Below are 21,823 nucleotides of genomic sequence, written 5' to 3' on the forward strand. Positions count from 1 at the left end.
CTTCCTTCCCAACTTACGTGCCATTTTACTCCAGGGTTTTAATTCTGTCTTGCTTTTTGAACCAACACATTAAAATATTTAAAAAATGTGGTATTTTTTGGTTTACATTTACCCACCAGGTTATCATTTTTTTCTGCCCTTCATTCATTCCTGAATGCTGGGTGGTCTTTGGATCTCAGAGAACTTTCTGGGGTTCTTTTCCTTCCTGAAGCATGTCATGTATTCATTATTGTAGAGAAAGTCAATGTTGTGAATTCAGTTTTACTTATCTGAAAATGTTCTTATTTTGCTCTTGTTCTTGAAAGATAATTTTATTTGGGTATGTAATTCTATATTGGTAGTTTGGCATTTGAAGAGAATATTCCATTGTCCCCTGACTTGCACCATGGCTGTGAGATGTCAATCCTGAGTGAGATTTGCCGATCATTCTTGTTTCTTTGTCATTCATTCGAGGGTGTCTTTTATTTATTTAAGCATCTTAAGCATACTTATGCTCTGTGTCTCATAACTCTAATATCTAGATTTGTATTTTCTTGTTGTTCCTGGACTCTGAGGACTTTTTTTTTTCTTTCCTGTAAGCTGAGCCATGCATTTAAAAGATTTTTTTTAAAGTATTTTATCGAGAATTTTTTCCAGCGGGTTTCCCCAAGCATTATAAATCCTCCATATTGCCAGAAGTGGAAGTCCTACATTTACTGGAAAAAAAAAAAAGACCTATTTCTCTATTAGTCATAGTGCTTTTGGTTGAAAGTGACTGAAAACCCAATGCAAACTGATTTAAATATAAAAGAAAATATATTGACTTTGATCACAGAAAAGTCTGGGATGAGGACTAGGTTCAGATTATTCTGGGCCCTGGATTCAGTGACTCACCTGATGTCATCAGGAGAATGTTCATTGGTCAGACCTAGGGGGCATGTGACCTTCCCAGAGGGGTGTGTGTACGTGTGTGTGTGTGTGTGTGTGTAGCCTTGCACAGACCATGCACACTGAGAGTCCTGGAGACATGGTTCCTGAAAGAGAAATCAAAATGCAGTAACGTGAAGAAAGGAGAAAGGATTTTGGGCAGGCAAAACACATCAAGGTACATTATGACCTCCCTGGCCTGTTCTGCGAAGGATATGGGTTTTTTAAAGGACATTAATGTGATAACATGAATACAAACATAAAAGAAGATGAGGAGGCATTTTCTGCACCCATTCGTTCACATCCTTATAATACATAGACATGTATTGTGCTAGTGAAGGTTATGGTCCCCACCCAATAGGGTTGTTGAGGAGGGAAAGTGGAATAGTGCATATAAAATGCTTAGCACACTGCCCCTGATGTGGTCAGCACTCAGTACATGTTATTATTACCAGGTACAGTACAAAGCATGCAGAAAATAGAGCAAAAACCAGAATTCAGCCACTGCCCTTACAAAGCCCATGAATTATACCAGAAAGTTGAAGAGAGGACAGCTCACTATGATTTAGCAGTGAATTTGGCTCTGAGCTTCCTTTTTGTCCCCTAGGCAAAAGTGGAACCCCGAGTGATGTATGCATAGCTGTTCTTGTCTAATTAGAGGATGTACCACTTTTTATCAGTCAGGAGAGGGAGAATGAGCAATGCCATATAATTCTTTTATATTCCATCATAACGCCTAGGATAGGGATAGGCACATAGGAATTGTTAATAATTTTTTCAGTTAATTGATTCAAACTGAAAAGTTGGGTAATTGAATCAAAGACAGTTAATTCACAATTCTAGAAGGTTAGACTTTGTACATTTGTAAAAGTCTTTCAACTTGTCTTGATCATGCAATGAAAGTGAATTGCTTATTTTTTTCATCAGTGTTTGTTTTACAATCTGAACTTTTGGAAACTTACTTTTAAAAAAAAAAAGGGAAAAGGGAAAGTATTTTTCCTGGAAACAAACTTAGACATTCCAGAAGGATATATTGAACTTCATGAAAGAGAATGCCTTTAAGGTATGTTTAAAGAAAGAAGGAGAAACTCTATCAGGCCAAGAGAAAAGGAGTGGTCAGAGTGTGCTATTATTGCCCAAAGAGGACATTGGCTATGGGAAGCTAAATAAATAGGATACAGCCTTTTAAAAGTAATCTTTCTTTGTGATTATAAAAATGATGCATGTTTATTGTAGAATAATCTTAGAATGCAGAGAACTGTAAAGAAGCAAGAATCCGCAATAATCCCGCTGCTCAGAGATCTCCATTGTTAACATTTTTGGCATATTTCTTTCTACTGTGTATTGTTTGTGTGGGAGCATGCTCGTGCACGCATGCTGCTGTTTATAGATTTGTACCCTTTTTTTTTGTGATTTACCGTTACAATGAAGTTATTCTCCTTTACTGTTAAATAGTCCCTGAAAACGTGGTTTTGGATGGTATAGTAACCCAGCTGCCCCGTGTTTCACATTTTCTTGTTAGACCGTTGGAATTGTTTATAGCTTTTTGCTGTTATAAATAATGTTACAAAGAAAAATTGTTAATCACAGGTTTCCTTTGGGGTATCTCTGATGATTACCTTAGGTGAGAAGTTCTTCGATATATTGATATGAGATTAAAGAGAAGAGGAACATTTTGAAGCTCTGTGTATGTTTTACCAACTGGTACCCAGCACTCTTCTGATTTAAAGGGACACAAATAGAGTACCTAGACATTCTAGAACAGTGGCCTTGGGCTTTGGGGTTTTGCAGAGCAGTGAAAACACATAAACAAAAACACTGAGGAGAGACAGACATCTGGTCCCGGCGTTATTTGGTCAAGCAGAGCTTTTTCTGCCCTCCTACTACTCTCATTCTAGAAGAAACACATTTTAATACTGAACAGTAAGGATGTGATTTCACACGAAAGGACAGTTGTTTAAATTGAATAAAACTTGATGTTTAAAAACCTCAGTTTACTGTCCTTATTTCCATTCATTCCTCCTTGGACCTGTGTGCATTTGGAACTAAATTTTTGCTTTTTTTAAATAAACTCTTTATTTTTAGGTTGCACAGAAACACATTTTTTTTTTCATGGAGTATAAGCAATTAATTATTTCCAAATCTTCTAGTGGGCTCTGACTCAGTGCTACATAGCTTTTTCATGCACCCTGGCTGAGTCAGGGGCTTTTAAAATGAAGATACATTATTAATATGTTTATACATATATATGTTTTCCATTTGTTGTAACATGTATTTGGAGGAGGGCAGCAATTTTGGTGGAAGTGGGAAAGAATGAGATAGGAGAGGGCCTTAGTCAGGGCCACTAAGCTCGAGATACATATTTTTACAATCAGAATTGGCTCGGTGCTTGGATATACCCTTGGCAACATTAACAGTTTTTTCTTCTTATTGTATGACACTTTTGATTTTGAAAAAATTCAAAGCCAGAAAAAATTTAAGAATAGCATAAGAAACTCCTGTTTGTCCTTCACCTAGATCCATTCATTATTTTGCCCCATTTACTTAATTTCTGTTTCTCTCTCTCTCTCTCTGTGCTATAATATTATACACATTTGAGAGTAAATTTCAGCAATAAACACCCTTGATCCTTTGTTACTTCCACATGCATTTTCTAGGGACGGGGACATTCTCTCGTGATACCATGATGTAGTTATCAAATTGAGGAAGTTTATACAATACTGGATTTTTTCAACTGTGCCAATTTTTGGAGCAGGTTTTTCTTCCTGACCCGGTATCTAATTGAGAATCAAGGGTGACATTTATTTGTTGTGTCTCTTTAGGCCTGTCTCTGTCTCTTAGGACACCAGCATTTTTTAAGAGTACAGGCCTATTGGTTTATAAAACATCTTTCAGTTTGGGCTTAGCTGAAAGATTCCTTGTGATTTATTTTGGCGTATGCAGTGCCATACACTTAGTAACTTAAAGCAACAATAAACATTTGTGATTTCACATAATCTCTGTGGGTCAAGAATTCGGGAGTGGCTTAGCTGGGTGGTTCTGGCTCCGGATCTCTCATGAGATCACAGTCAAAAAAATGCTGCCCGGGGCTTTCATCATCTCAAGGCTTCACTGGGGCTGGAGGATCTGCTTTCAAGAGGGCTCATCCCATGCTGGACAGTTGGGACGGCTGTTGGCTGGAGGCCCTCACCACAGAGACCTCCCCAAAGGATGCTTGAGTCTCCTCGCTTCACTGCATGGAGCTGGCTTCCCCCAGAATGGGTGGTCCGTGGGCAGGAACAAAGAGGAAACTTCAGCATCTTAGGACCTGATATGAGAAGACTCATACTCTCACTTCTGCTACATTCTGACCCTGCACGGTGGTTTTAAAACATATCCACAAAGTTTTTGCTATCCTTCCCTTCAAAGGATGGAGCCGCCTTCTCTCCCTTGGAGTGCGGGCTGGACTCTCCTCTGGGAAGCGCAGTGCTAAGTGACGGCTTCTATGCACTGGGCTGGAAGCCCATGATGTCCAAGGACTCAGGTCCTGCTGCTCGGGCTGCCGGGGATGCCCTCTTGCTTCACGATACCAGAGCTGCCACGCTTGCAGCCTCGGCTGACTTTTCCTCAAGTGTCCAGAGCCGGGCCTGCAAACGCAGCAGGAGTAAGAATGTAAAGGTGGCTGAGAAGAGCCAGCCTCCCACAGAGTCTCCCGGAGAAGGCTGTTGGTGTGCGAAAGCCATCCCAGTGACAGCAGAGCCCTCTGCAGAAGCTGTCCTGACGTTCAGGAAGAGGGCCTGGAGCAGGACCCTGAGAGGAAGCACAGGAGAAATTGCCCATGGCTTGTCGGAAGGAGGGCTAGGCAGGCAGGGATGGTGTTTGCCAGCCCACCCTTCCAGCCCCAGGGCCCTGCAGGTGCCCCTCTTGGGCTTCTGTTCCTGCCCCTCTCTGGCCATTTCTCGCCCTGAATGCCCTGGGGGGTGGGAGCGAGCCAGAACCCTAGACAAGGGCTCTGGGCCCAAGGACCTCGGCCAGGTACACACCCTCCGGCATTCTGTGAACTGCCCATGTTATTCACCTCGCTGAGCCCCGTCTCAATAAATGCCAACATAGCACGTGTTTTTGAGTTAAAGTATTAATGTCATTAATTTTAAGTCTTTTTTTTTCATATTTAAACATTTCTGAGATTTGGAGACATCTTAAAATCAACACATCCTACAGTTAGGTGACATGTGTCCTTTTAGAGGTTCTTAAAAGAATGGTGTGTCTTCCAACCATTGGCATCTTAATTTTTATGAAATACTGTAGATTGGGGATATGGTAGTGCCAAGGAATCACTAGTTTTTTTAAGGTGTTTCAGCTTTATTGTGTTTTATTATAAAAAAGAGTCCTTATCTCTTAGGTCTATTGAAATATTTATGGATGCTGTGCTATGTGGGGTCTGGGATGGAGGGAGTGGGTAAGGGCTTAGGTGAACCAAGATTGACCATGCATTGAGAATTGTTGATGTCGGGCCAAAGGTCCCAGGACTTTCTTATAATATTCTCTCTACCATTTGTATGTTTGAAAATTTTCATAATGAAATAAAGGGAGAAAAACCACAAAGAAATAAAGTGCATACCTAAAGGGCTTTCTCTCTGCTTTTTGCAGGACCGGGTCCCTCAATATTCAGGTCTCATCGTCCATGTCACCTCCTCTAAGAGGCCCTCCCTGATTACCTGTTCTGTGGTTACTCCCTTTCCCCCTTCCCACACCCCTCAACAGTTGCTCTGTTTCGCATCCTGCTTTTCTTCCTAGCACCATCGCCTACTGAAATTACTGATATGTTTGCTTACTTGATTATTGTACCCTTGCATTTAAGCTCTGTGGGAGCAGGGGAGTTGATGCTCGTTTTTTTTGTTTTTGTTTTTTTAAAGATTTTATTTATTTATTTGAGAGAGTGAGAATGAGAGAGAGTACATGAGAGGGGGGAGGGTCAGAGGGAGAAGCAGGCTCCTCGCTGAGCAGGGAGCCCGATGCGGGACTCCATCCCGGGACTCCAGGATCATGACCTGAGCCGAAGGCAGTTGCTTAACCAACTGAGCCACCCAGGCACCCCTATTGCTGTTTTTTTAAACCCAGCACCTAGTAGGCTCTCAGGAGATATTTGGTGACTGACTGGTAAGGGCCCCCTGGTACATCGCCTGGCCCGTGGCAGACAGTTCACAGAGCTAGCTTCACTACTCACACTGCTACGTTCTGCATCTCTTCGATGTGCCCCGGCCCTCTTTCTGTCCAGGCAGCCTGTCCTCTCTTCAGCCTGCGTGCCCCTCTTGCTTTGCCAGCCCACCCTTCCAGCCCCAGGGCCCTGCAGGTGCCCCTCTTGGGCTTCTGTTCCTGCCCCTCTCTGGCCATTTCTCGCTGATGAGTTCCAGGCACGGCCCAGTTTCTAGGATGACCCTGGGAGTTTGTCATCAGCTCTTGTGAGGAGAGAATTCTCTGTCAAGTAGGGAAACTTCCCTGTAAAGTAACAGGAAACCCTACTAAAGAAAGAGGAAGCTTATTGGTTCCTGTCACTGCCAGTCAAGGCACATCCCCTCACCCTACCCCCCCACCCCAGGCCATCACAGAGTGGATTGAGGGGTGGCGTGGGTACTCAAGGGGGGGTTAGTCAGGGTCCTCTCCAGAGCCCTTCCAGACTGTTCTAGCATTCTAGTGGCCGCTCCAGTTTCTGCGGCCAGCGCACTGCTTTTGTGAGCAGAGGTGCGCAGCTGGGGTGGTGCTGGGAGGGCAGTGAGACTCCAGCAAGCGGCCAGAGCACGGTGAGCAACACCTGCTGAAAGGGACGCGTGGCTGGGGGCCCCTCCTGCAGCCAGCAGCTGCCTGCACCCTCAGGCCCAGGGACAGAAGGAGGACAGAGAGTTTGCCAGGTAGAGAAATGAGGAAAGGATGCTCCATGCAGAGGGCACGGTCTGAGCACAGGCCTGGCAGTTGGCCATGGGGTCAGAAGGGAGCAGACCGGTGAGAGAGTGGCAGTCTCCCTCCCTTCTGGTCTGCTTAGCTTGTCTGTCGCTCAAATCTGAAAATTGCTCTAAAGCTTAAAAACGGCGTCCCACCATTCAAGCTTATAGGGTGTCATTTTAGAGTCTTTCTTAGAATCTGTTAGGGTTCCTAGTGGAACACAGGGTGGGGATGGGGGGCTCTGGAAGATGCCAGCAGATGATTTTCCATTCCCAGGAAGAGGCCTCGAGACTGTGACCGGTGTCCCCTTTGCGCCTCCCTCCCCAGCACCAGCCTGGGCCTGGTACACACGGTCCGCAGCGGGTTCTCGATTCCTGAAACTGTCTTGTATTTGCAGGTGCAAAGAGAAGAAATATGATTATGATAATCTGCCCACGACATCTGTTGTCATAGCGTTTTATAACGAAGCCTGGTCGACCCTCCTCCGGACAGTTTACAGTGTCCTCGAGACGTCCCCAGACATCCTGCTAGAAGAAGTCATCCTTGTAGATGACTACAGTGATAGAGGTGAGCCCCCGCCGTGGCCTCTTGGAGGGGCCTGGCTTTCCGTGGTGGTGCCTGGGAGGCAAAAGCATGACGGAGGGGTGGAATATGTCTGGGCAGGACGGGCTTCCTGTGTCCCCCCGGGCCCGGCCCCTGCCCTCAGGGGGCTCCGAGCCTGCTGGGGATGCACGGCCACTGACAGCTCTACCACATGGTGCTGCAGGAAGATGGGGCACTCGGGAATAGGGGCTGACCTTACATCTTGGAGGATGAGTAGTTTGTGGGCAGCAAAGGTGGAGGGAGGGCTTCTGATGGAGGCACAGAAGGTGGGAAGGCTCAGAGGCACAGTGTCACATGAGTTGTGTAGGATCTGTAGGTAGTTCAGGAAGGCCAGAGGAGCAGCTGCCTCAAGGGGAGCAGGCAAAGGAGAGAGGTGAGACATGGGGAAGGGTGCAGGCATTAGACATGAGGTCAGACTGGGACTTTGTCCTGAGGGCAGGGAGACCAGAGGTGGGATTTTAAACAGGAGAGCGGTTTTGCACTTTGAGGGATCCCTCTAGGCCCAAGATACCTGTGGGTGGAGAATGGTGTATGGGGGAGCTCTGCGGGGAGGCCAGGGACTGTAGAGGTGGCCTAGGTGAGAGATGGAGGCTGGGCGTCAGGTGGGAGTGGGGTGGGGTGGGGAGGAGGGACATTCGAGACATGACATCTGCAGGAGCTGCAGGCTTCTGGCTTGGGTCTCTGGGTGAGTGGTGGTGCTGTCCCAGAGCTGGAAAAGCCACCCAGGGCAGAAGTGACAGGTCTGGGAGAGGAAGGGGGGCATTTGGCTTTGGATGTGTTGAGTTTGAGATGAGATCAAAAACGGGCAGCCCAGGGGTGCTTAGGTGGCTCAGTCTGTTGGGCGTCTGACTCTTGATTTCGGCTCAGGTCATGATCTCAGGGTCCTGAGATCAAGCCCAGTGTCAGGCTCTGTGCTCAGCAAGGAGTCTGCTTGCGATTCTCTCCCTCTCCCCCTTGTCCCACTCTCTCTCTCTCTCTCTCTCTCTCTCTCAAATAAATAAATAAATAAATAAATAAATAAATAAATAAATATTTAAAAAAGGGGGGGGGCAGCCCAGACAGGAGAAGAACTGAAGCCAGGGAGAGACATTCCATTGAGAGGGTGGCTGGCGTCCCTACAGGCCTGACCAGTGACCTGGGGTGCAGCAATTCACATGCAGTCCAGGGCTGCCCTGATTTATTCAGTGAACACTTTGAGTTTCTACTGTGTGCCAGGCACTGTTCTAGGCACCAGGGATCCGGTGGGAAACACAAGTCCCTGCTCTCATAAAACTCACATTCTGGTGGGTGGAGATGTGGGTGGACATGGTCAATGAACATGTGAAGAATAATATAAGACAACACAACACAGTGTAAAATAGCATAGCATAACATAATGATGCAGCAAATGTAATATAGCAAGGTGGGAAGTGCTGTGAAACAAAGTGGGAGTAGGAGAGTAAGTGGAGCTTGGTCACAGGCCCTCCGCTAGCTGGTGGAGGGCAGGAAGCCTCCTTGAGGAGGTGGTTTTAAGCCAGAAGCTGGGATGTAGAGAAGGAGGCAGCCCAGCAGCCACAGGTGCGGGAAGGAGCTGGGGTGAGCAGGCATTCCTCAGGGGCAACCATCGGCCAGTGGGGAGGCGGCATGGGAGACGCGGTTGCAGGGGTGGGCAAGCCAGGCCAGTAGGGCCCTGGGGGCCACCATAAGGGGTGTAGGCTAAAATAGGAGCCTGATGGGAGCCGTCTGAGGGCCATTGAGGGAACAGGAAGGTCACTCGGTCTTGGGGTGTCTGCGCTGCCCCGTGGGGCATCGCCGATGGGTGAGGGGGCATCGGGGCTGCTATGGCCATGCCCTGTGCCACGTGACAAGCTGAGTGAGGGCAGGCTCAACTGAGGGGACATGTCAAGGCCATAGCCCGTTTCAAGCCAAATTACCATCCCTGGGCCACGCATAAGGATAGCAGCTCCTGCTTCCTGGGCATCTGCTGCTTCAGGCTCCGGGCCTGGCCTGTCGGACTTCAAAGCCTGGAGTATGTGTCCTAATTGGGGGGTGTGTTTGGCTGTTCTCACAGAGACTCAAAATAACAGTGATTTACATGGGATAAAAATGATGTCTCCCACATCACACATCTTGTGTAACTGTCTAGGGCTGGTGTGGCGGGCTTCACAGCGTCAGGGCCCCAGTTCCTTCTGCCCTGTAGCTCCACATTCTCCAGGATGTTGTGCTGCCTTGTCTGCATGCTCCAGGCTGGTTCTTCACCTTCTGCTCACTCCCGTTGGCAGAAGGGTTTCCAGGGGCTGGGGAGCCAGACCTAGTTGCCCTCATATCCCACTGAGCAGAACGGGGTCACTTGGCCACACCTAGCTGCAAGGGAGGCTGGGAACGGGAAGCTATATGATGAGTGGCCGTGTGCACCTACGGAGAGAGCGTGTGTTCGGCCTCAGCTGGCCTTCTCCATGACAGTATGCAGGCCAGGCTGGGGCTTGATGCGGAGTGATGCCCACCTGGCACTGAGTTCTGGGGTCAGGGCACCTGGGCCTGAGGTGAGCTTTATCATGAACCTGTCATGGCACCTGGGACAAGTCACTTGTCTTTTCCGAGCCTCGATTTCTCATCTGTGAATGGATTTATCCACACTTATATCAGAAAGTGGTGAGGAATAAATGAGATCGTGCACAGGACAGAAGCCCCATGTCAGCCGGGACCAGATGTCTGTCTCTCCTCAGTGTTTTTGTTTATGTGTTTTCACTGCTCTGCAAAACCCCAAAGCCCAAGGCCACTGTTCTAAAATGTCTAGGTACTCTATTTGTGTCCCTTTAAATCAGAAGAGTGCAAAGATCAGATTATTTATTTTGTCCTCATGGGATGGAACAGCTCCTCAGCAGGCAGGGCTACGGGATGAAACCCTCCCCATGCAGCTCCATTCTCTCGAAGATGCCAGTGTAAGGCGCCGTGGGGCCGAGGCTCCCTCCCCATCGTGGTAACTTGTAGAGTGGGCAACATGCCCGCTCAGCCTGTAATGAGATAGGAGCCCTGCCCTGCCCTGCCCCCCTCCCTGCCGCCCTCTCTGCGTGTCAGTCTGAGCTGGATGAAGGGGTGTCAGCGCCCCAGGGCATGGGAAGACCATTCAGACAGACATAAAATTGATGCTGACCAAATCCATAAAGAGTGCAAGGAGGTTACACAGGCATTTCCTTTTTTTCTTTCTCCCCCCCCCCTTTTTTTTTGCACCTGCAATTTCGTGTATGTTTACTGGGCACTGCCACTAATTAGCTTTGCTTGGGAAGTCACCTCCCTTATTTGTGCTGTCAGCTTATTTGCAGTTATATTTAGGATTGAAAAAAAAATCAACCAATGAATGCTTTTTTTTTTTTTTTTTTTGAGTGTCAGGAATATTTAGAGAAACATTTTTACAAACAATGAAGCAACCTAGAACAGTTCATAAAATTTCCCCTTTTGCTGGGGCACCTGGATGGCTCAGTCATTGGGCGTCTGCCTTTGGCTCAGGTCGTGGTCCTGGGGTCCTGGGACCGAGCCCCGCATCGGGCTCTCTGCTCTGCAAGAAGCCTGCTTCTCCCTCTCCCACTCCCCCTGCTTGTGTTCCCGCTCTCGCTGTCTCTCTCTGTGTGTCAAATAAATAAATAAAAACTCTTTAAAAAAAAATTTCCCTTTTGCTGATGGTTGAGGACTTTCAGACAAAGCCCACATCAACATGGGTAGATCCTCTTATTTTTATTTTGCCTGATGGGTTCCCACCCACCTCACGTGACCTACGGAGGGGTGTGAACCAGGGCCTCCAGTCCCGGTGTGTGTGTGTGGAGTCACAAGTCCTGGGGCCAGGTAGGGCACGACCTTTCAACTTTTAAAGCCTCATTTCCTCTTCTGCAAAATGGGATGAGCACGTCCTCCTGCCAAATTTTGGATTTGTTTCACAAGGATGAGAGATTATACAAGAAAGCTCTGGGAGGCAGTGTTAATTAAGCCTGAGGATTCAAGCCAGGGCCACCGGGTTAAAATCCTGGCTCCTTAGCACGCTTGTTCTGGGACCTTGACACATTACTTAGCCTCCCTGGCCTCAGTGTTCTCATCTATAAATGGGGATCGTTGTAGTGCCTACCTCATGGGAAAGTTATAAGGCTCGCGTGACTGAGAGATAAATCCCCTAGACAGTATTTAGCACAGGAGGCCCTCTGGTGTGAGCTGCCATTATTATTACTATTACCGTGTCCAGTGAAATGTGTTCCTGAGAAAATTTACGTTAACATAAATATAAATAAAATTTGTTAACTTAATTCCACATAAAATTTTATAACGTATTACATAATTAACATAAATAAACCAAGTTTATATGAAGCCAATTTTTCTGAAAAATTGTGGTTGAGCAATTTTTGTGTTCTTCATTTTTAAATGTTCACAAATCAAGGTGTGATGTATTTTTGAGGGGGTAACAGCTTTGTTGAAATACATCCACATACCATATGCACCCATTTCAAACAGTGTGCATGTGTTGTGAAGGGGAGCATTCCGGGGTTCTGGAATTCCTCCGCCCCAGCCTCCCCTGGCCTTTCTGCGGGCACATCCCAGGTGCAGAGCAAAGGAGGCTTCTGTCTATTCAGTTTTCTTTTTTGGGGATAGCGAGGCCCCGGAAGGACATGGCTCGGGATGTGTGGCAGTGACCCTGCTTGCCTTGCTTGCCTCCCCAGAACACCTGAAGGAGCGCTTGGCCGATGAGCTGTCTGGGCTGCCCAAGGTGCGTCTGATCCGTGCCAATAAGAGGGAGGGCCTGGTGCGAGCCCGGCTTCTGGGCGCTTCCGTGGCGAAAGGCGAAGTGCTGACCTTCCTGGACTGCCACTGTGAGTGCCACGAGGGGTGGCTTGAGCCGCTGCTACAGAGGTGAGTGTGCAGCCGGGGGCCCCACATGGTGCAGAAGCAGAAACTTCTTACCTGGGCATAGGGAGCTGCCGGGCGCCTGGGTTCAGATGCTCCTTGGGCAGTCCTCTATCACTGGGCATGATAACAGTCCGTGCCCCACAGGGCTGCGGAGGCCATTCAGTGAACTAATACACATACAGTCCTTAGAACATGCTAGCATGTAGGAGGCCCTATGAGTGTTTGCTTTTATTCCTACTTATTTTATGTGTTTAGTGTGGAACACCTTAGAAAGTATGATCAACCAAGAAAAAAAAAATCAATCCTATAGAATTGCACTGCTAAAGAATATATATTTTGGCGTATTTCCTTCAAGCAAGGCTGTCTTATCCATTATACCTAGTGCCTACAATGCTTAGGACCCATGAACCTTTAACAGACCCACAAAAATGTTTTTGCAGTAATTGTTTTTTTCAATCAGAAGGAAAAAATGAGTATCAATAATGACTGTACAGTAATGAATTTAGCCTGGATGGTGTTCGTCCTTATACCAACATAGTCGTAAAATATAGTTTTAAATATATGTATATTTTATGGAGCCATGAAAAGTCATAATACAGTCCTGTCTTCAAGGGCATGTCTCCTACTGTCCCACAGTGTCTTACCTTGACCCTCCCAATCTGCCTGTCCTCCAAAACTACAGTCGCCGGGCCTTTTGTTCTCTTCCCTCTCTCTCTCCCTACTCTCCCGATTCTGCATCATAGCAGTCAGGAGCTGGGCTGGCCAACTCGGAGCTCTTCCAGGTGGGGGAGGAGGGGCCAAGGTGGGGGGTCTGCATTTGGTCCCTCCCTGTGGAGCTGGCGAAGGGTCAGAGGACCAAAGTCTCTGCAGTTGGCAAACTGCTTTCCCATGGCCTCTAGCGCTTTGGTTGCCGGAGTCTGCCTGGAAGAACTGGGGACCCACTTGCCTCCCTTCCTGTGTGAGACCAGGCTGTCCCCTGCTCTGCCACTTCCACTGTCCTCGGTCCTGTCCCCTGTGGGTGCCCCAGCTGCCTCTTTCTCCTCCTGAGCTCTGCTGAGCTTCACTAGCAGCAAGGACCCAGGGTTCCCCAAGCCTGTGATGGAGTCTGAGGTTATTTAGAATATGGTGACAGCTAAGAGTTCTCTCTGGAACCTGGACCGGTGGTTTTGCCCTCTGCCCCCTCCCCATGTGCACAGAGTTGGCTGCGTTTAGGCCGGTCTAAAGGCAGCCGATGCGCTAACGCTGCCCAGAATTCCTCTCTAGCCCATCCCCTGAGGGCAGCAAGGCAGTCCTGTCCACAGACAAGTTCCTTGTTCCGTATCTCCAGACAAAAGCACCCCATCTGGGGAATTGGTAAAACATACCAACTCCTGTTCTCACGGCAGACTCTTTGGATCTGAATCTCTGGGGGTGGGCCTGGGCTTCTGGATGTTTCCGGAGCTCCCCAGGGACCTCGGTGGGCACCAGAATTGGCACGCACTGGTCCCTTAGACGGTCCAACAGGAACAGTAACCCCATTCCTCCAGGGGCTTTTGGATATAGAAGATGTTCTTTGGTTCTCAAGTCAGGCGAGTCGTGCTCCTGGCGTTTTTCTGAGCTGGGGACTAGGGATGCCGGACAGCCCACAGTGTGCAGCTCAGCCCCGCACAACAAAGAATGGTTTGCCCCAGATGCCAGAAGCACGCCTGCCCCGCCCCCCCGCTGTGGGGCGCACTGCTACTGGGCCTGCTCATTGTGTGACCGTGCTCCAGGGGCCTTTATGCCAAGGCTGGCTCCCCCAGTTCTGCTTTTCCTATAAAAATTAGGCTCCCCATGGTTCTTTTTTTTTTTTAAGATTTTTTTTATTAATTTATTTGAGACAGAATGAGAGAGAGAGAGAGTACATGAGAGGGGGTGGGGCTAGAGGGAGAAGCAGGCTCCTCGCCGAGCAGGGAGCCCGATGCGGGACTCCATCCAGGGACTCCAGGATCATGACCTGAGCCGAAGGCAGGCGCTTAACCAACTGAGCCACCCAGGCGCCCGCTCCCCATGGTTCTGACCAGCTTGATTCCAAGTCACAAGTTCTTGTCTCTGCCAGGGGATAAGTAGCTTCTTTGAACCTGCCCAGCGGGTCTGCCATTGGTCCCCTCAAGCCCTTTAAGAGCACCCTCAGTTTATTTAAAGAATTGGGTGTTGATAGGTACCTGGTCCACGTCTCCCTCACTTTAGAGAATTCCCGGGTTTTATTCATGCAATCTATCCCAAACAGTGCAATTTCACCTAATAGTGTAATTCTTACCTAAGTGTGATATTCACAAAACCCCCTCTGGTTTTCTGGTATTATTCTAAAGACACAGCTCAAGTCTGCTTGATCTCTGTTTCTTCACACCCTTGCTCTGTGTGACTTAGGATTTTTCGGTCTCAAATCCCAGAGAAAAGCCCCTGAAATGTAACCCAGAGAAATCCAGTGTTCACACACAGCCTAGTCCCAGTTCATCTTTCCTGGTGTGCCGTCAGAGGCAAAATAGCGACACGACATGGCAGCGTGCTGAAGGATGCTTGGGTCTGCAGCCGGGACTGGAGAGGCGCCGAAGCAGGCATGCGGGCTGATATCTGCGGCGGGAAGTCACAGGGTTTTTCGCTGTAATACCCCAGAACATTGCACAATAACAAGAATTAAAAGGATAGCAATAGTTCCAGGTTCTCTGTCAACCATCTTTTACAAACATTCCCTCAGGGAGTCCTCACATTAACCCTCTGAGTAGGTATCAATGCCCCTGTGTTACCCACAGGGATTAGGCCCTGAGAGGTTAGGTGAGTTGGCTAACGTCACACAGCAAATAAGGGGCAGGATTCGAATTTTTATTCGAGTTCCAAAGCTGATCCTCTGGTCTGGGTGCATCTCTGTTTTGAAGGGGGATAATTATTTCTTGACATGAAGATGCTTCATTGCGATTACATGAAGAAACCTCTTGCCGTCTTTAGAAACTGAAAATCTGTTTTCTGTTTTAAAAGTGACCTTTGATTTTCACATGTCTCGACTTTCATGGAGGGATTCAAGTTTATGCAGAATAGCCATAGATGGAATTCAGAACATGAGAGCTGTGGGACCTTCCATCTTCAGGCCAGAATCCTTCCTTCCTCAGCTTCCCCCATCACCTGAGCATTCCCTCTGCTGAGCACCAGCCAGGGCCTGACATGGCTGCAGACACCTGCAAGAGAAGGCGCAGGCCTTCTCACACGGGCTAGGAAGGAGGAGGAGAGTTCATCCCCAAGCTCCCTTCCAGAGATGGTCCCCCGGCCACCTCTCTGCGCGGAGAGGCACATGGGGCATCCTGGTGTTCGTAGAATCCACGAAGAGGAGTCGGCGGTGGTGTGCCCTGTGATCGATGTGATCGACTGGAACACGTTTGAGTACCTGGGCAACTCCGGGGAGCCTCAGATCGGCGGCTTCGACTGGAGGCTGGTGTTCACGTGGCACGTGGTCCCCGAGAGGGAGAGGATGCGGATGCGGTCCCCCATTGATGTCATCAGGTGAGGGGTGACTTCCAGGCGCTCACTCTTGGAGCATGCCTTGTCGCATCTGGCTGCTGGGGCAGGGAGTCAGCCCTTGGGAGGCTGGTTGGCTGTTGCTCCCTTGTTTTCTCCAGAGCATTTGCTTACTTTTATTAAAAATCTTCGCTACACACATGAATTTTATATTGGTATATTTTATTGATTTGTTATTTAAAAAACTGTGGTAAAATGTGCATAACATAAAATTTCCCACTTGTACCATTTTTGAGGGTTCAGTGGCGTCAAGCACATTCACAATATTGTATAACCATCACTTCTACATACTTCTAGAACATTTTCATCATCCTATCCAGAAACTCTATACCCATCAAGCAATGACTCCCCTTTCTCTCTTTCTCCAACTCCTGTCTACTCTACTTTCTGTCTCTATGGATTTCCCTAGTCTAGATTGCTCATTTAAGTGGGATCACACAATACTTATCCTTTTGTGTCTGGCTTCCTTTACTTAACATAATGTTTTCAAGGTTCTTCTAGAAGCCCATTCCTTCTTATGGCTGAATAATATTCCACTGTATATACACCCATGTTTGTTTATCCATTCACCTACTGATGGACACTTGGGTTGTTTCTACCTTTTTTATTTTTTTTTTAAGATTTTTACTTATTTGACAGAGAGAGAGAGAGATCACAAGTAGGCAGACAGGCAGGCAGAGGGAGAGAGAGAAGCAGGCTCTCCGCTGAGCGGGGAGCCCGATGCGGGGCTCGATCCCAAGACCCCAGGATCATGACCTGAGTCGAAAGCAGACGCTTAACCAGCTGAGCCCCCTACGCGCCCTGTTTCTACCTTTTGGTTATCGTAAACAATGCTGCTGTGAATATTGGGGTACTGTTATCTGTTTGAGTCCGTGTTACCCATTTTTGAGGGTGTATACCTAGGGTGAGTCATATGGTAATTTCAAGCTTAACATTTTGAGAACATGCTGTCAGGCCCTTTTTCAACTGGGGGATAGGTGGGTCTGGGGCTGAATCGGCCACCTTTGGCCAGTGAGTGAGCCTGGGTCTGAGAAGAGTGGGCTCAAAGGGGGCTCAGTTGCTCTCACTCTTTGAGGTGTTGAAGTAATAGTATGGCTTCTTCCTCTCCTTCCAAGTTCAGGACCAGATGGGAGGCAGATACAGGAATCAGGCAGATGGAGGTCAAACATCAGCTTTATTGCTGGTGTACCAAGCTGGAAATGGTGTCTTAGATCTGCACCCATGTTTGCCAGGTGGGCTTCTGGATCTTCCACCCGAGCTCTGACCCTGAGATGACTCACTTCTGGCCAGAGGGAAATGCCTGTGGGGACAGTGTTGAGAGATGGGGGAAGAGAGATGAACGGGGCCAAGCCACGTCCAGCCTGAAAGGCCAAGGACAGGGCTTTGGACTTTACCCTGAGAAGGTAGAAGCCGCCGAAGGGATTTGAGCTGGAAATTACCATTGCCTGTTGCATTCTTTAAAGGTTGCTGGGTGCCACGTGGTGAGGGGCCTGCAGGGGGTGGGGCAGGGGGCAGGGACATCATTAAGAGGCATCGTAGTCTTCTAGGCAGGAAGGATGGTGCAGGAGAAGATGGAGGGAATGGAGGACCCCAGAGATGTTGCAGTGGAAGAATTGAGGGAGGCTGAAGGAGAATGGGGAAGGGAGAGGTTGGATGATGCCCAGGTTTCTGTAGGAGCCCTGAGGGACATCCTACCCAACCTTTCACGGATTTTTGTAAACTGAGGCTCAGAGTAGGAAGGATCCCATCTAGGGTCACATATCCAGCTTGGGATGCTGACATGAACTCCCATGCCCCCACCACATGTGTACACATGAACTCAGGAATGTCGTGGGCAACTCCCCTTCCCTTCCTATAATATCCCTGGGCCTCAGTTTCATCACCTGTGAAATAGGTACATGCATATCCACCCTGCCTACTTCTTAGACTTTTAGGAATAACACACATGGAAGTGCTTTGTAGCCTAGAGCCTTCCCTTCCACAAGGAATCTTGCTGCCCTTTTCTCGTTGGCCCCAAGCTTGGAGCGCAGGGAAAGCCAAAACTTTGTCAAGGGCCGGAAGTGCTGCTGGAAGACCTTAACATCTGCAGACAGTTAGACTCTTAATGAAGTATAGGTCTCCATTTCCGACCTTTTGCATCTGCATCTCCTGGTGTGTTGACCCTACAGCTTTCTGCTGTGGTAGGACAGAAGCCTTGGGCCCTTTCTGGAACCTGTAGTGGTTCTAGAGGAGGCTGGTGAGGAGAACATCAGGCCGGCTGAAGAAGCAGGCCAATGCTAGCCGTCTGGGTCCTACAGAGGAGGTCACTCATGCAGGAGAGGAACGGGCCCTGGGGAGCTTTAAGATGATGGACTTGCCTTTCGTGGTCTTCTATAGCCCTAAGGGCATCCGAGCTTGCCCGCCCTGTGACTGCACGGCCAAGGCCACCGCAGCCTGGTGCTAGCCATCCTCTTGGGGAGCACGTCTCTCTCCTTGACTTTCCTTGTTGTCTGTGCTTCTAGAAGGACAAAGTTTTCTCTCACCCTCAGGCCTTTGCTCATGCTGGTGTCTTCCTGGAGAACCATCCCATTCCTCTTCTCTGCCAACTCCCCTGTGTTCTTCAAGCTGAGCCCTACCCCCCACCCCAGGCCTCTTCCTGGGTGCCCCCGGGGCTCTGACTTGACCTGAGTGCTCTTACACACAGTGCCACTTGAGGTGTCTATGAGCTTCCCCGGGGCAGGGACTGTGGGACACATCTATGCCTTCAGGCCCAGCTTAGTGCCTGGCATGGAGTGTGAACTCAGGATGTACTTAGAGATGGATGGGCAGGCTGGAGGGCTCGGGGCAGGCAGGAGTTCAGCCGTGCTGGCTTCCTGCCACTCACACTACAATACAGTTTTCACACTCTTCTAGGTCTCCAACAATGGCTGGAGGGCTGTTTGCTGTGAGTAAGAAATATTTTGAATATCTGGGGTCTTATGACACAGGAATGGAAGTTTGGGGCGGAGAAAACCTCGAATTCTCCTTTAGGGTAAGTATTCCAGTCTTCTCTTCAGACTCATTCTAACCTGTTCTGTCTCTCTGTCTCTCCCTCGGGGAGTGATGGGATTTTCCAGGAGACCCTGGTGGACTTTTCCCCCATGTTGGCAGATTTTATCTGACAGTGCTGAAAGATCATGGTAGTGGTACACACATCCCATAAACATGCTTGTCTTCTTGTCTGAACCTTTTTTAAAAAAATGTACTTTTCATAGATTTGGGGCAGGGAAGGGCCTTCCAAGTTACCTAGTTCTTTTCTCTCACTACAACTGGGAGGAGCTGGGGCCTGGACAGGGGAGGTAACTGGGTCAGGGTCACCCAGATAGTGAGTGGCAGACCCTGGGCTCAAACACAGGCCCCTGTGTCCCGATTCCATCTTTTGGAGCCTTGATCTGCTTAATTATTCATGAAGTACCCTGTTTGGTACAGTGACTTTCCAGCTTTGCCACATACAAGAATTGTTAGGGAGACTTGCTTAAAAAGGGCAGATTTATAGGTACAGTCTCCAGAAAGTCAGGTTTGATGGATTTTCAGTAGGGACCAGGAATCTGCTTTTTGGAATAAGCCCACCTACTGATTCTGCTGCGTATGACCCACAGATGCCCCTTGGAGAGACCTCCAGCATTTCATTGGGGTTTCCAGTTCACCAAATCCTGCATTTTGAAGTATCAAAAAGTTATGTCAATGTCTATACTTTTTAATAGAAAATTTTAAATTTCAGTCATGTTTTGTATGGTTTCCTGCTTAGAAAGAGTTCATAAGAATTGGCCCTCCACTGAAGACTCACACCCCCCATTCTAAGTACCCTGGTCATACATCCTGGGGACAACGGGGTATTCCCAGCCATTTGCCCCCGCATGAAATAGTCTCAGACAACTCAGCCTGTTGAGGTTTAGGGTGTGCTTTTAATGGTCTTTCTGCCTCTTCCCTAGGTGTCAGGCTACTCTGCCTGCCTCTAGAAGCTCTTCCTTTCCCCCTTCCAAACCTCTCTTCTTACTTGCCACTTTCCTATCTTCTGTGGCTAGGAGACCAGGTAAAGAGCCTGTGTTTTACATGATGAGTAAATGGGTTCTGGTGAGGTCAGCTATGGGTACTCCTGTGGGTCAAGTGCATGAGCTTTAGTGCATGGACTTGGAGGTCTCACTTCCAATGGCTTATTCGTCTTCGGGGCTGTGTTCTTGCTCTTTGACTGCATTCTGTGTTCTGCGTGTGCTGGGGGAGGTGGCCTCCTGTCCCCTGGGGGGTGAGGCCCTGGCAGCATTCATTGTGACGTCTGTGTGCCCAGACTCCTGGCTGTGGGCATTGTGGACCAGCAGCCCGCCCCCCACTCACCCACCGGCCTCCTCCCTGCTCTGTGCACAGATCTGGCAGTGCGGTGGGACCCTGGAGACACACCCCTGCTCTCACGTTGGCCACGTTTTCCCCAAGCAAGCTCCCTACTCCCGCAACAAGGCTCTAGCCAACAGCGTCCGAGCCGCTGAAGTGTGGATGGATGAATATAAAGAGCTCTACTACCATCGCAACCCGCATGCCCGCTTGGTGAGTTCCCCGGCCTGCCTGCACCCCGGCTGGCCTCTGCACCCTAGCGGACCTGGCTCCAGAAATAGAGAATAAATCGGGCATCCATGATACCAGCATGGGAAACCTTTATTCCTCCGCTTATAATAATACTTACAGTTGCTTCTCATTGGTCACAGTACTTACGGTCTGTGCGGTCAGCCCCAACCCTGATTTCCAGACTACTGAACCACTGCTCCTGGAGGTCAACAGGGCCAGGTTCCTGCATGCCTTTCGCAGGCTGACATGTTTGCCAACTGATCAATACATAACTTGGTTTCGTGTGTATCTCGGTTGGAAGACATTACGAAGTACACAGTGTCGATTCTTCACATCGGACTCACGGCCAACAGCACTGTAACGCGTGAATGAAGCTCATCTCACCCACGTATTTTCTCCGTCAGGCCCAGCGCAGCCTTCTTGCACCTAGGAACGCTAGCCAGCCCTTCAGTGCCGTGCTCGGGGGGCTTTTGACCAGTGAAGTCACCAACACAGAGCAGCAAAACCTGGAAAATGTGGCACTAGGCGGACCCTGAACAGGACACTTGTTGACAGGATGGGGCTGAAATGTGACCTCAGCTAGGAGCGTCCCATGGGACTGCGATTTTCGGCCGCTCTGCGCGTGTTTGTGAATGACGGTGAAGGGGTCGAACCACAAGTACTGATACTAGGGTTACAAATAAACTTCAGCAAGCAGGTCCACTGCTTCTGCGCTGGCCAGCTCTGCAGGCCCCGGGACAGGGTGCCCACCAGCATCTGCATAACTGAGAGGGCCGCTTGGCAAGATGAGGTATGCTCTAAAACCTCTCGATTCCAGCCACTTGATGAAAATCTCTTCTTCTGAATCCTTAGCAGCCCTTCAAGATAGCTATGAAATTCTCATTTTTTAGATGACAGAACTGAAGCTCAGAGAGCTTGCCCAAGGCCTTATGGGCGATGCAGGCAGAGCTGAGCCTGGGGCATGTGCCCTCCCAGGGACCCTTCTCCCTGCTCTGCAGAGCCCTGTGGACCTGCCCCTGACCTCCCCCTTGGCCCCCCTCTGCCTCTGGGCTCCAGGGTCGTGGCTTCCTCTGTCCTGCTCAAGGCTGCAGGGTGGAAACATCCGCTCCTTCCCGTTGCCCAGTCTGGAAGCCCCAGTTCCCTTTTCCTGAGGGTTCCCAAAGAATAACGTGTTAGAGGGCCACCGCATATGCCTTTTGTCTGGATGCCCGGGACCCAGTGTTAAAATGGGTATTTGGTTGAAGGTGAGGACGCCATGACTCACCAAAGAAAGAACCACTGGGAAATAAGTAAAAAATCTGAAATTTTACTCAGCCATTTTCCTATCATTACCATTTTGCTAAATATTTAGCTTGTCAAATTTTAATACTTTAGCGTCATAGTGCATGGACAGTAATATGTCAGCGCTCAGCATCACGCCCCT

General features: G+C 48.8%; 1 protein-coding gene across 1 annotated transcript in view; it reads left to right on the plus strand.

The window, feature by feature from the left end:
• GALNT12 (polypeptide N-acetylgalactosaminyltransferase 12) overlaps positions 1-21,823 on the plus strand; it is a 37,187-nt gene that overhangs the window by 4,847 nt on the left and 10,517 nt on the right. The window contains exons 2-6 of the mRNA XM_045882772.3: positions 7,223-7,392; positions 12,111-12,300; positions 15,625-15,810; positions 18,718-18,835; positions 20,206-20,382. Of these exons, the coding sequence (XP_045738728.1) occupies positions 7,223-7,392; positions 12,111-12,300; positions 15,625-15,810; positions 18,718-18,835; positions 20,206-20,382 (841 nt within the window). The remainder of the gene's footprint in view (positions 1-7,222; positions 7,393-12,110; positions 12,301-15,624; positions 15,811-18,717; positions 18,836-20,205; positions 20,383-21,823) is intronic.

This window comes from Mirounga angustirostris, unplaced genomic scaffold (assembly GCF_029215605.1).
Source record: "Mirounga angustirostris isolate CCGP_5_RB_7025 unplaced genomic scaffold, mMirAng1.0.hap1 SCAF_15, whole genome shotgun sequence".
In the NCBI taxonomy this organism is placed as follows: Eukaryota; Metazoa; Chordata; class Mammalia; order Carnivora; family Phocidae; genus Mirounga; species Mirounga angustirostris.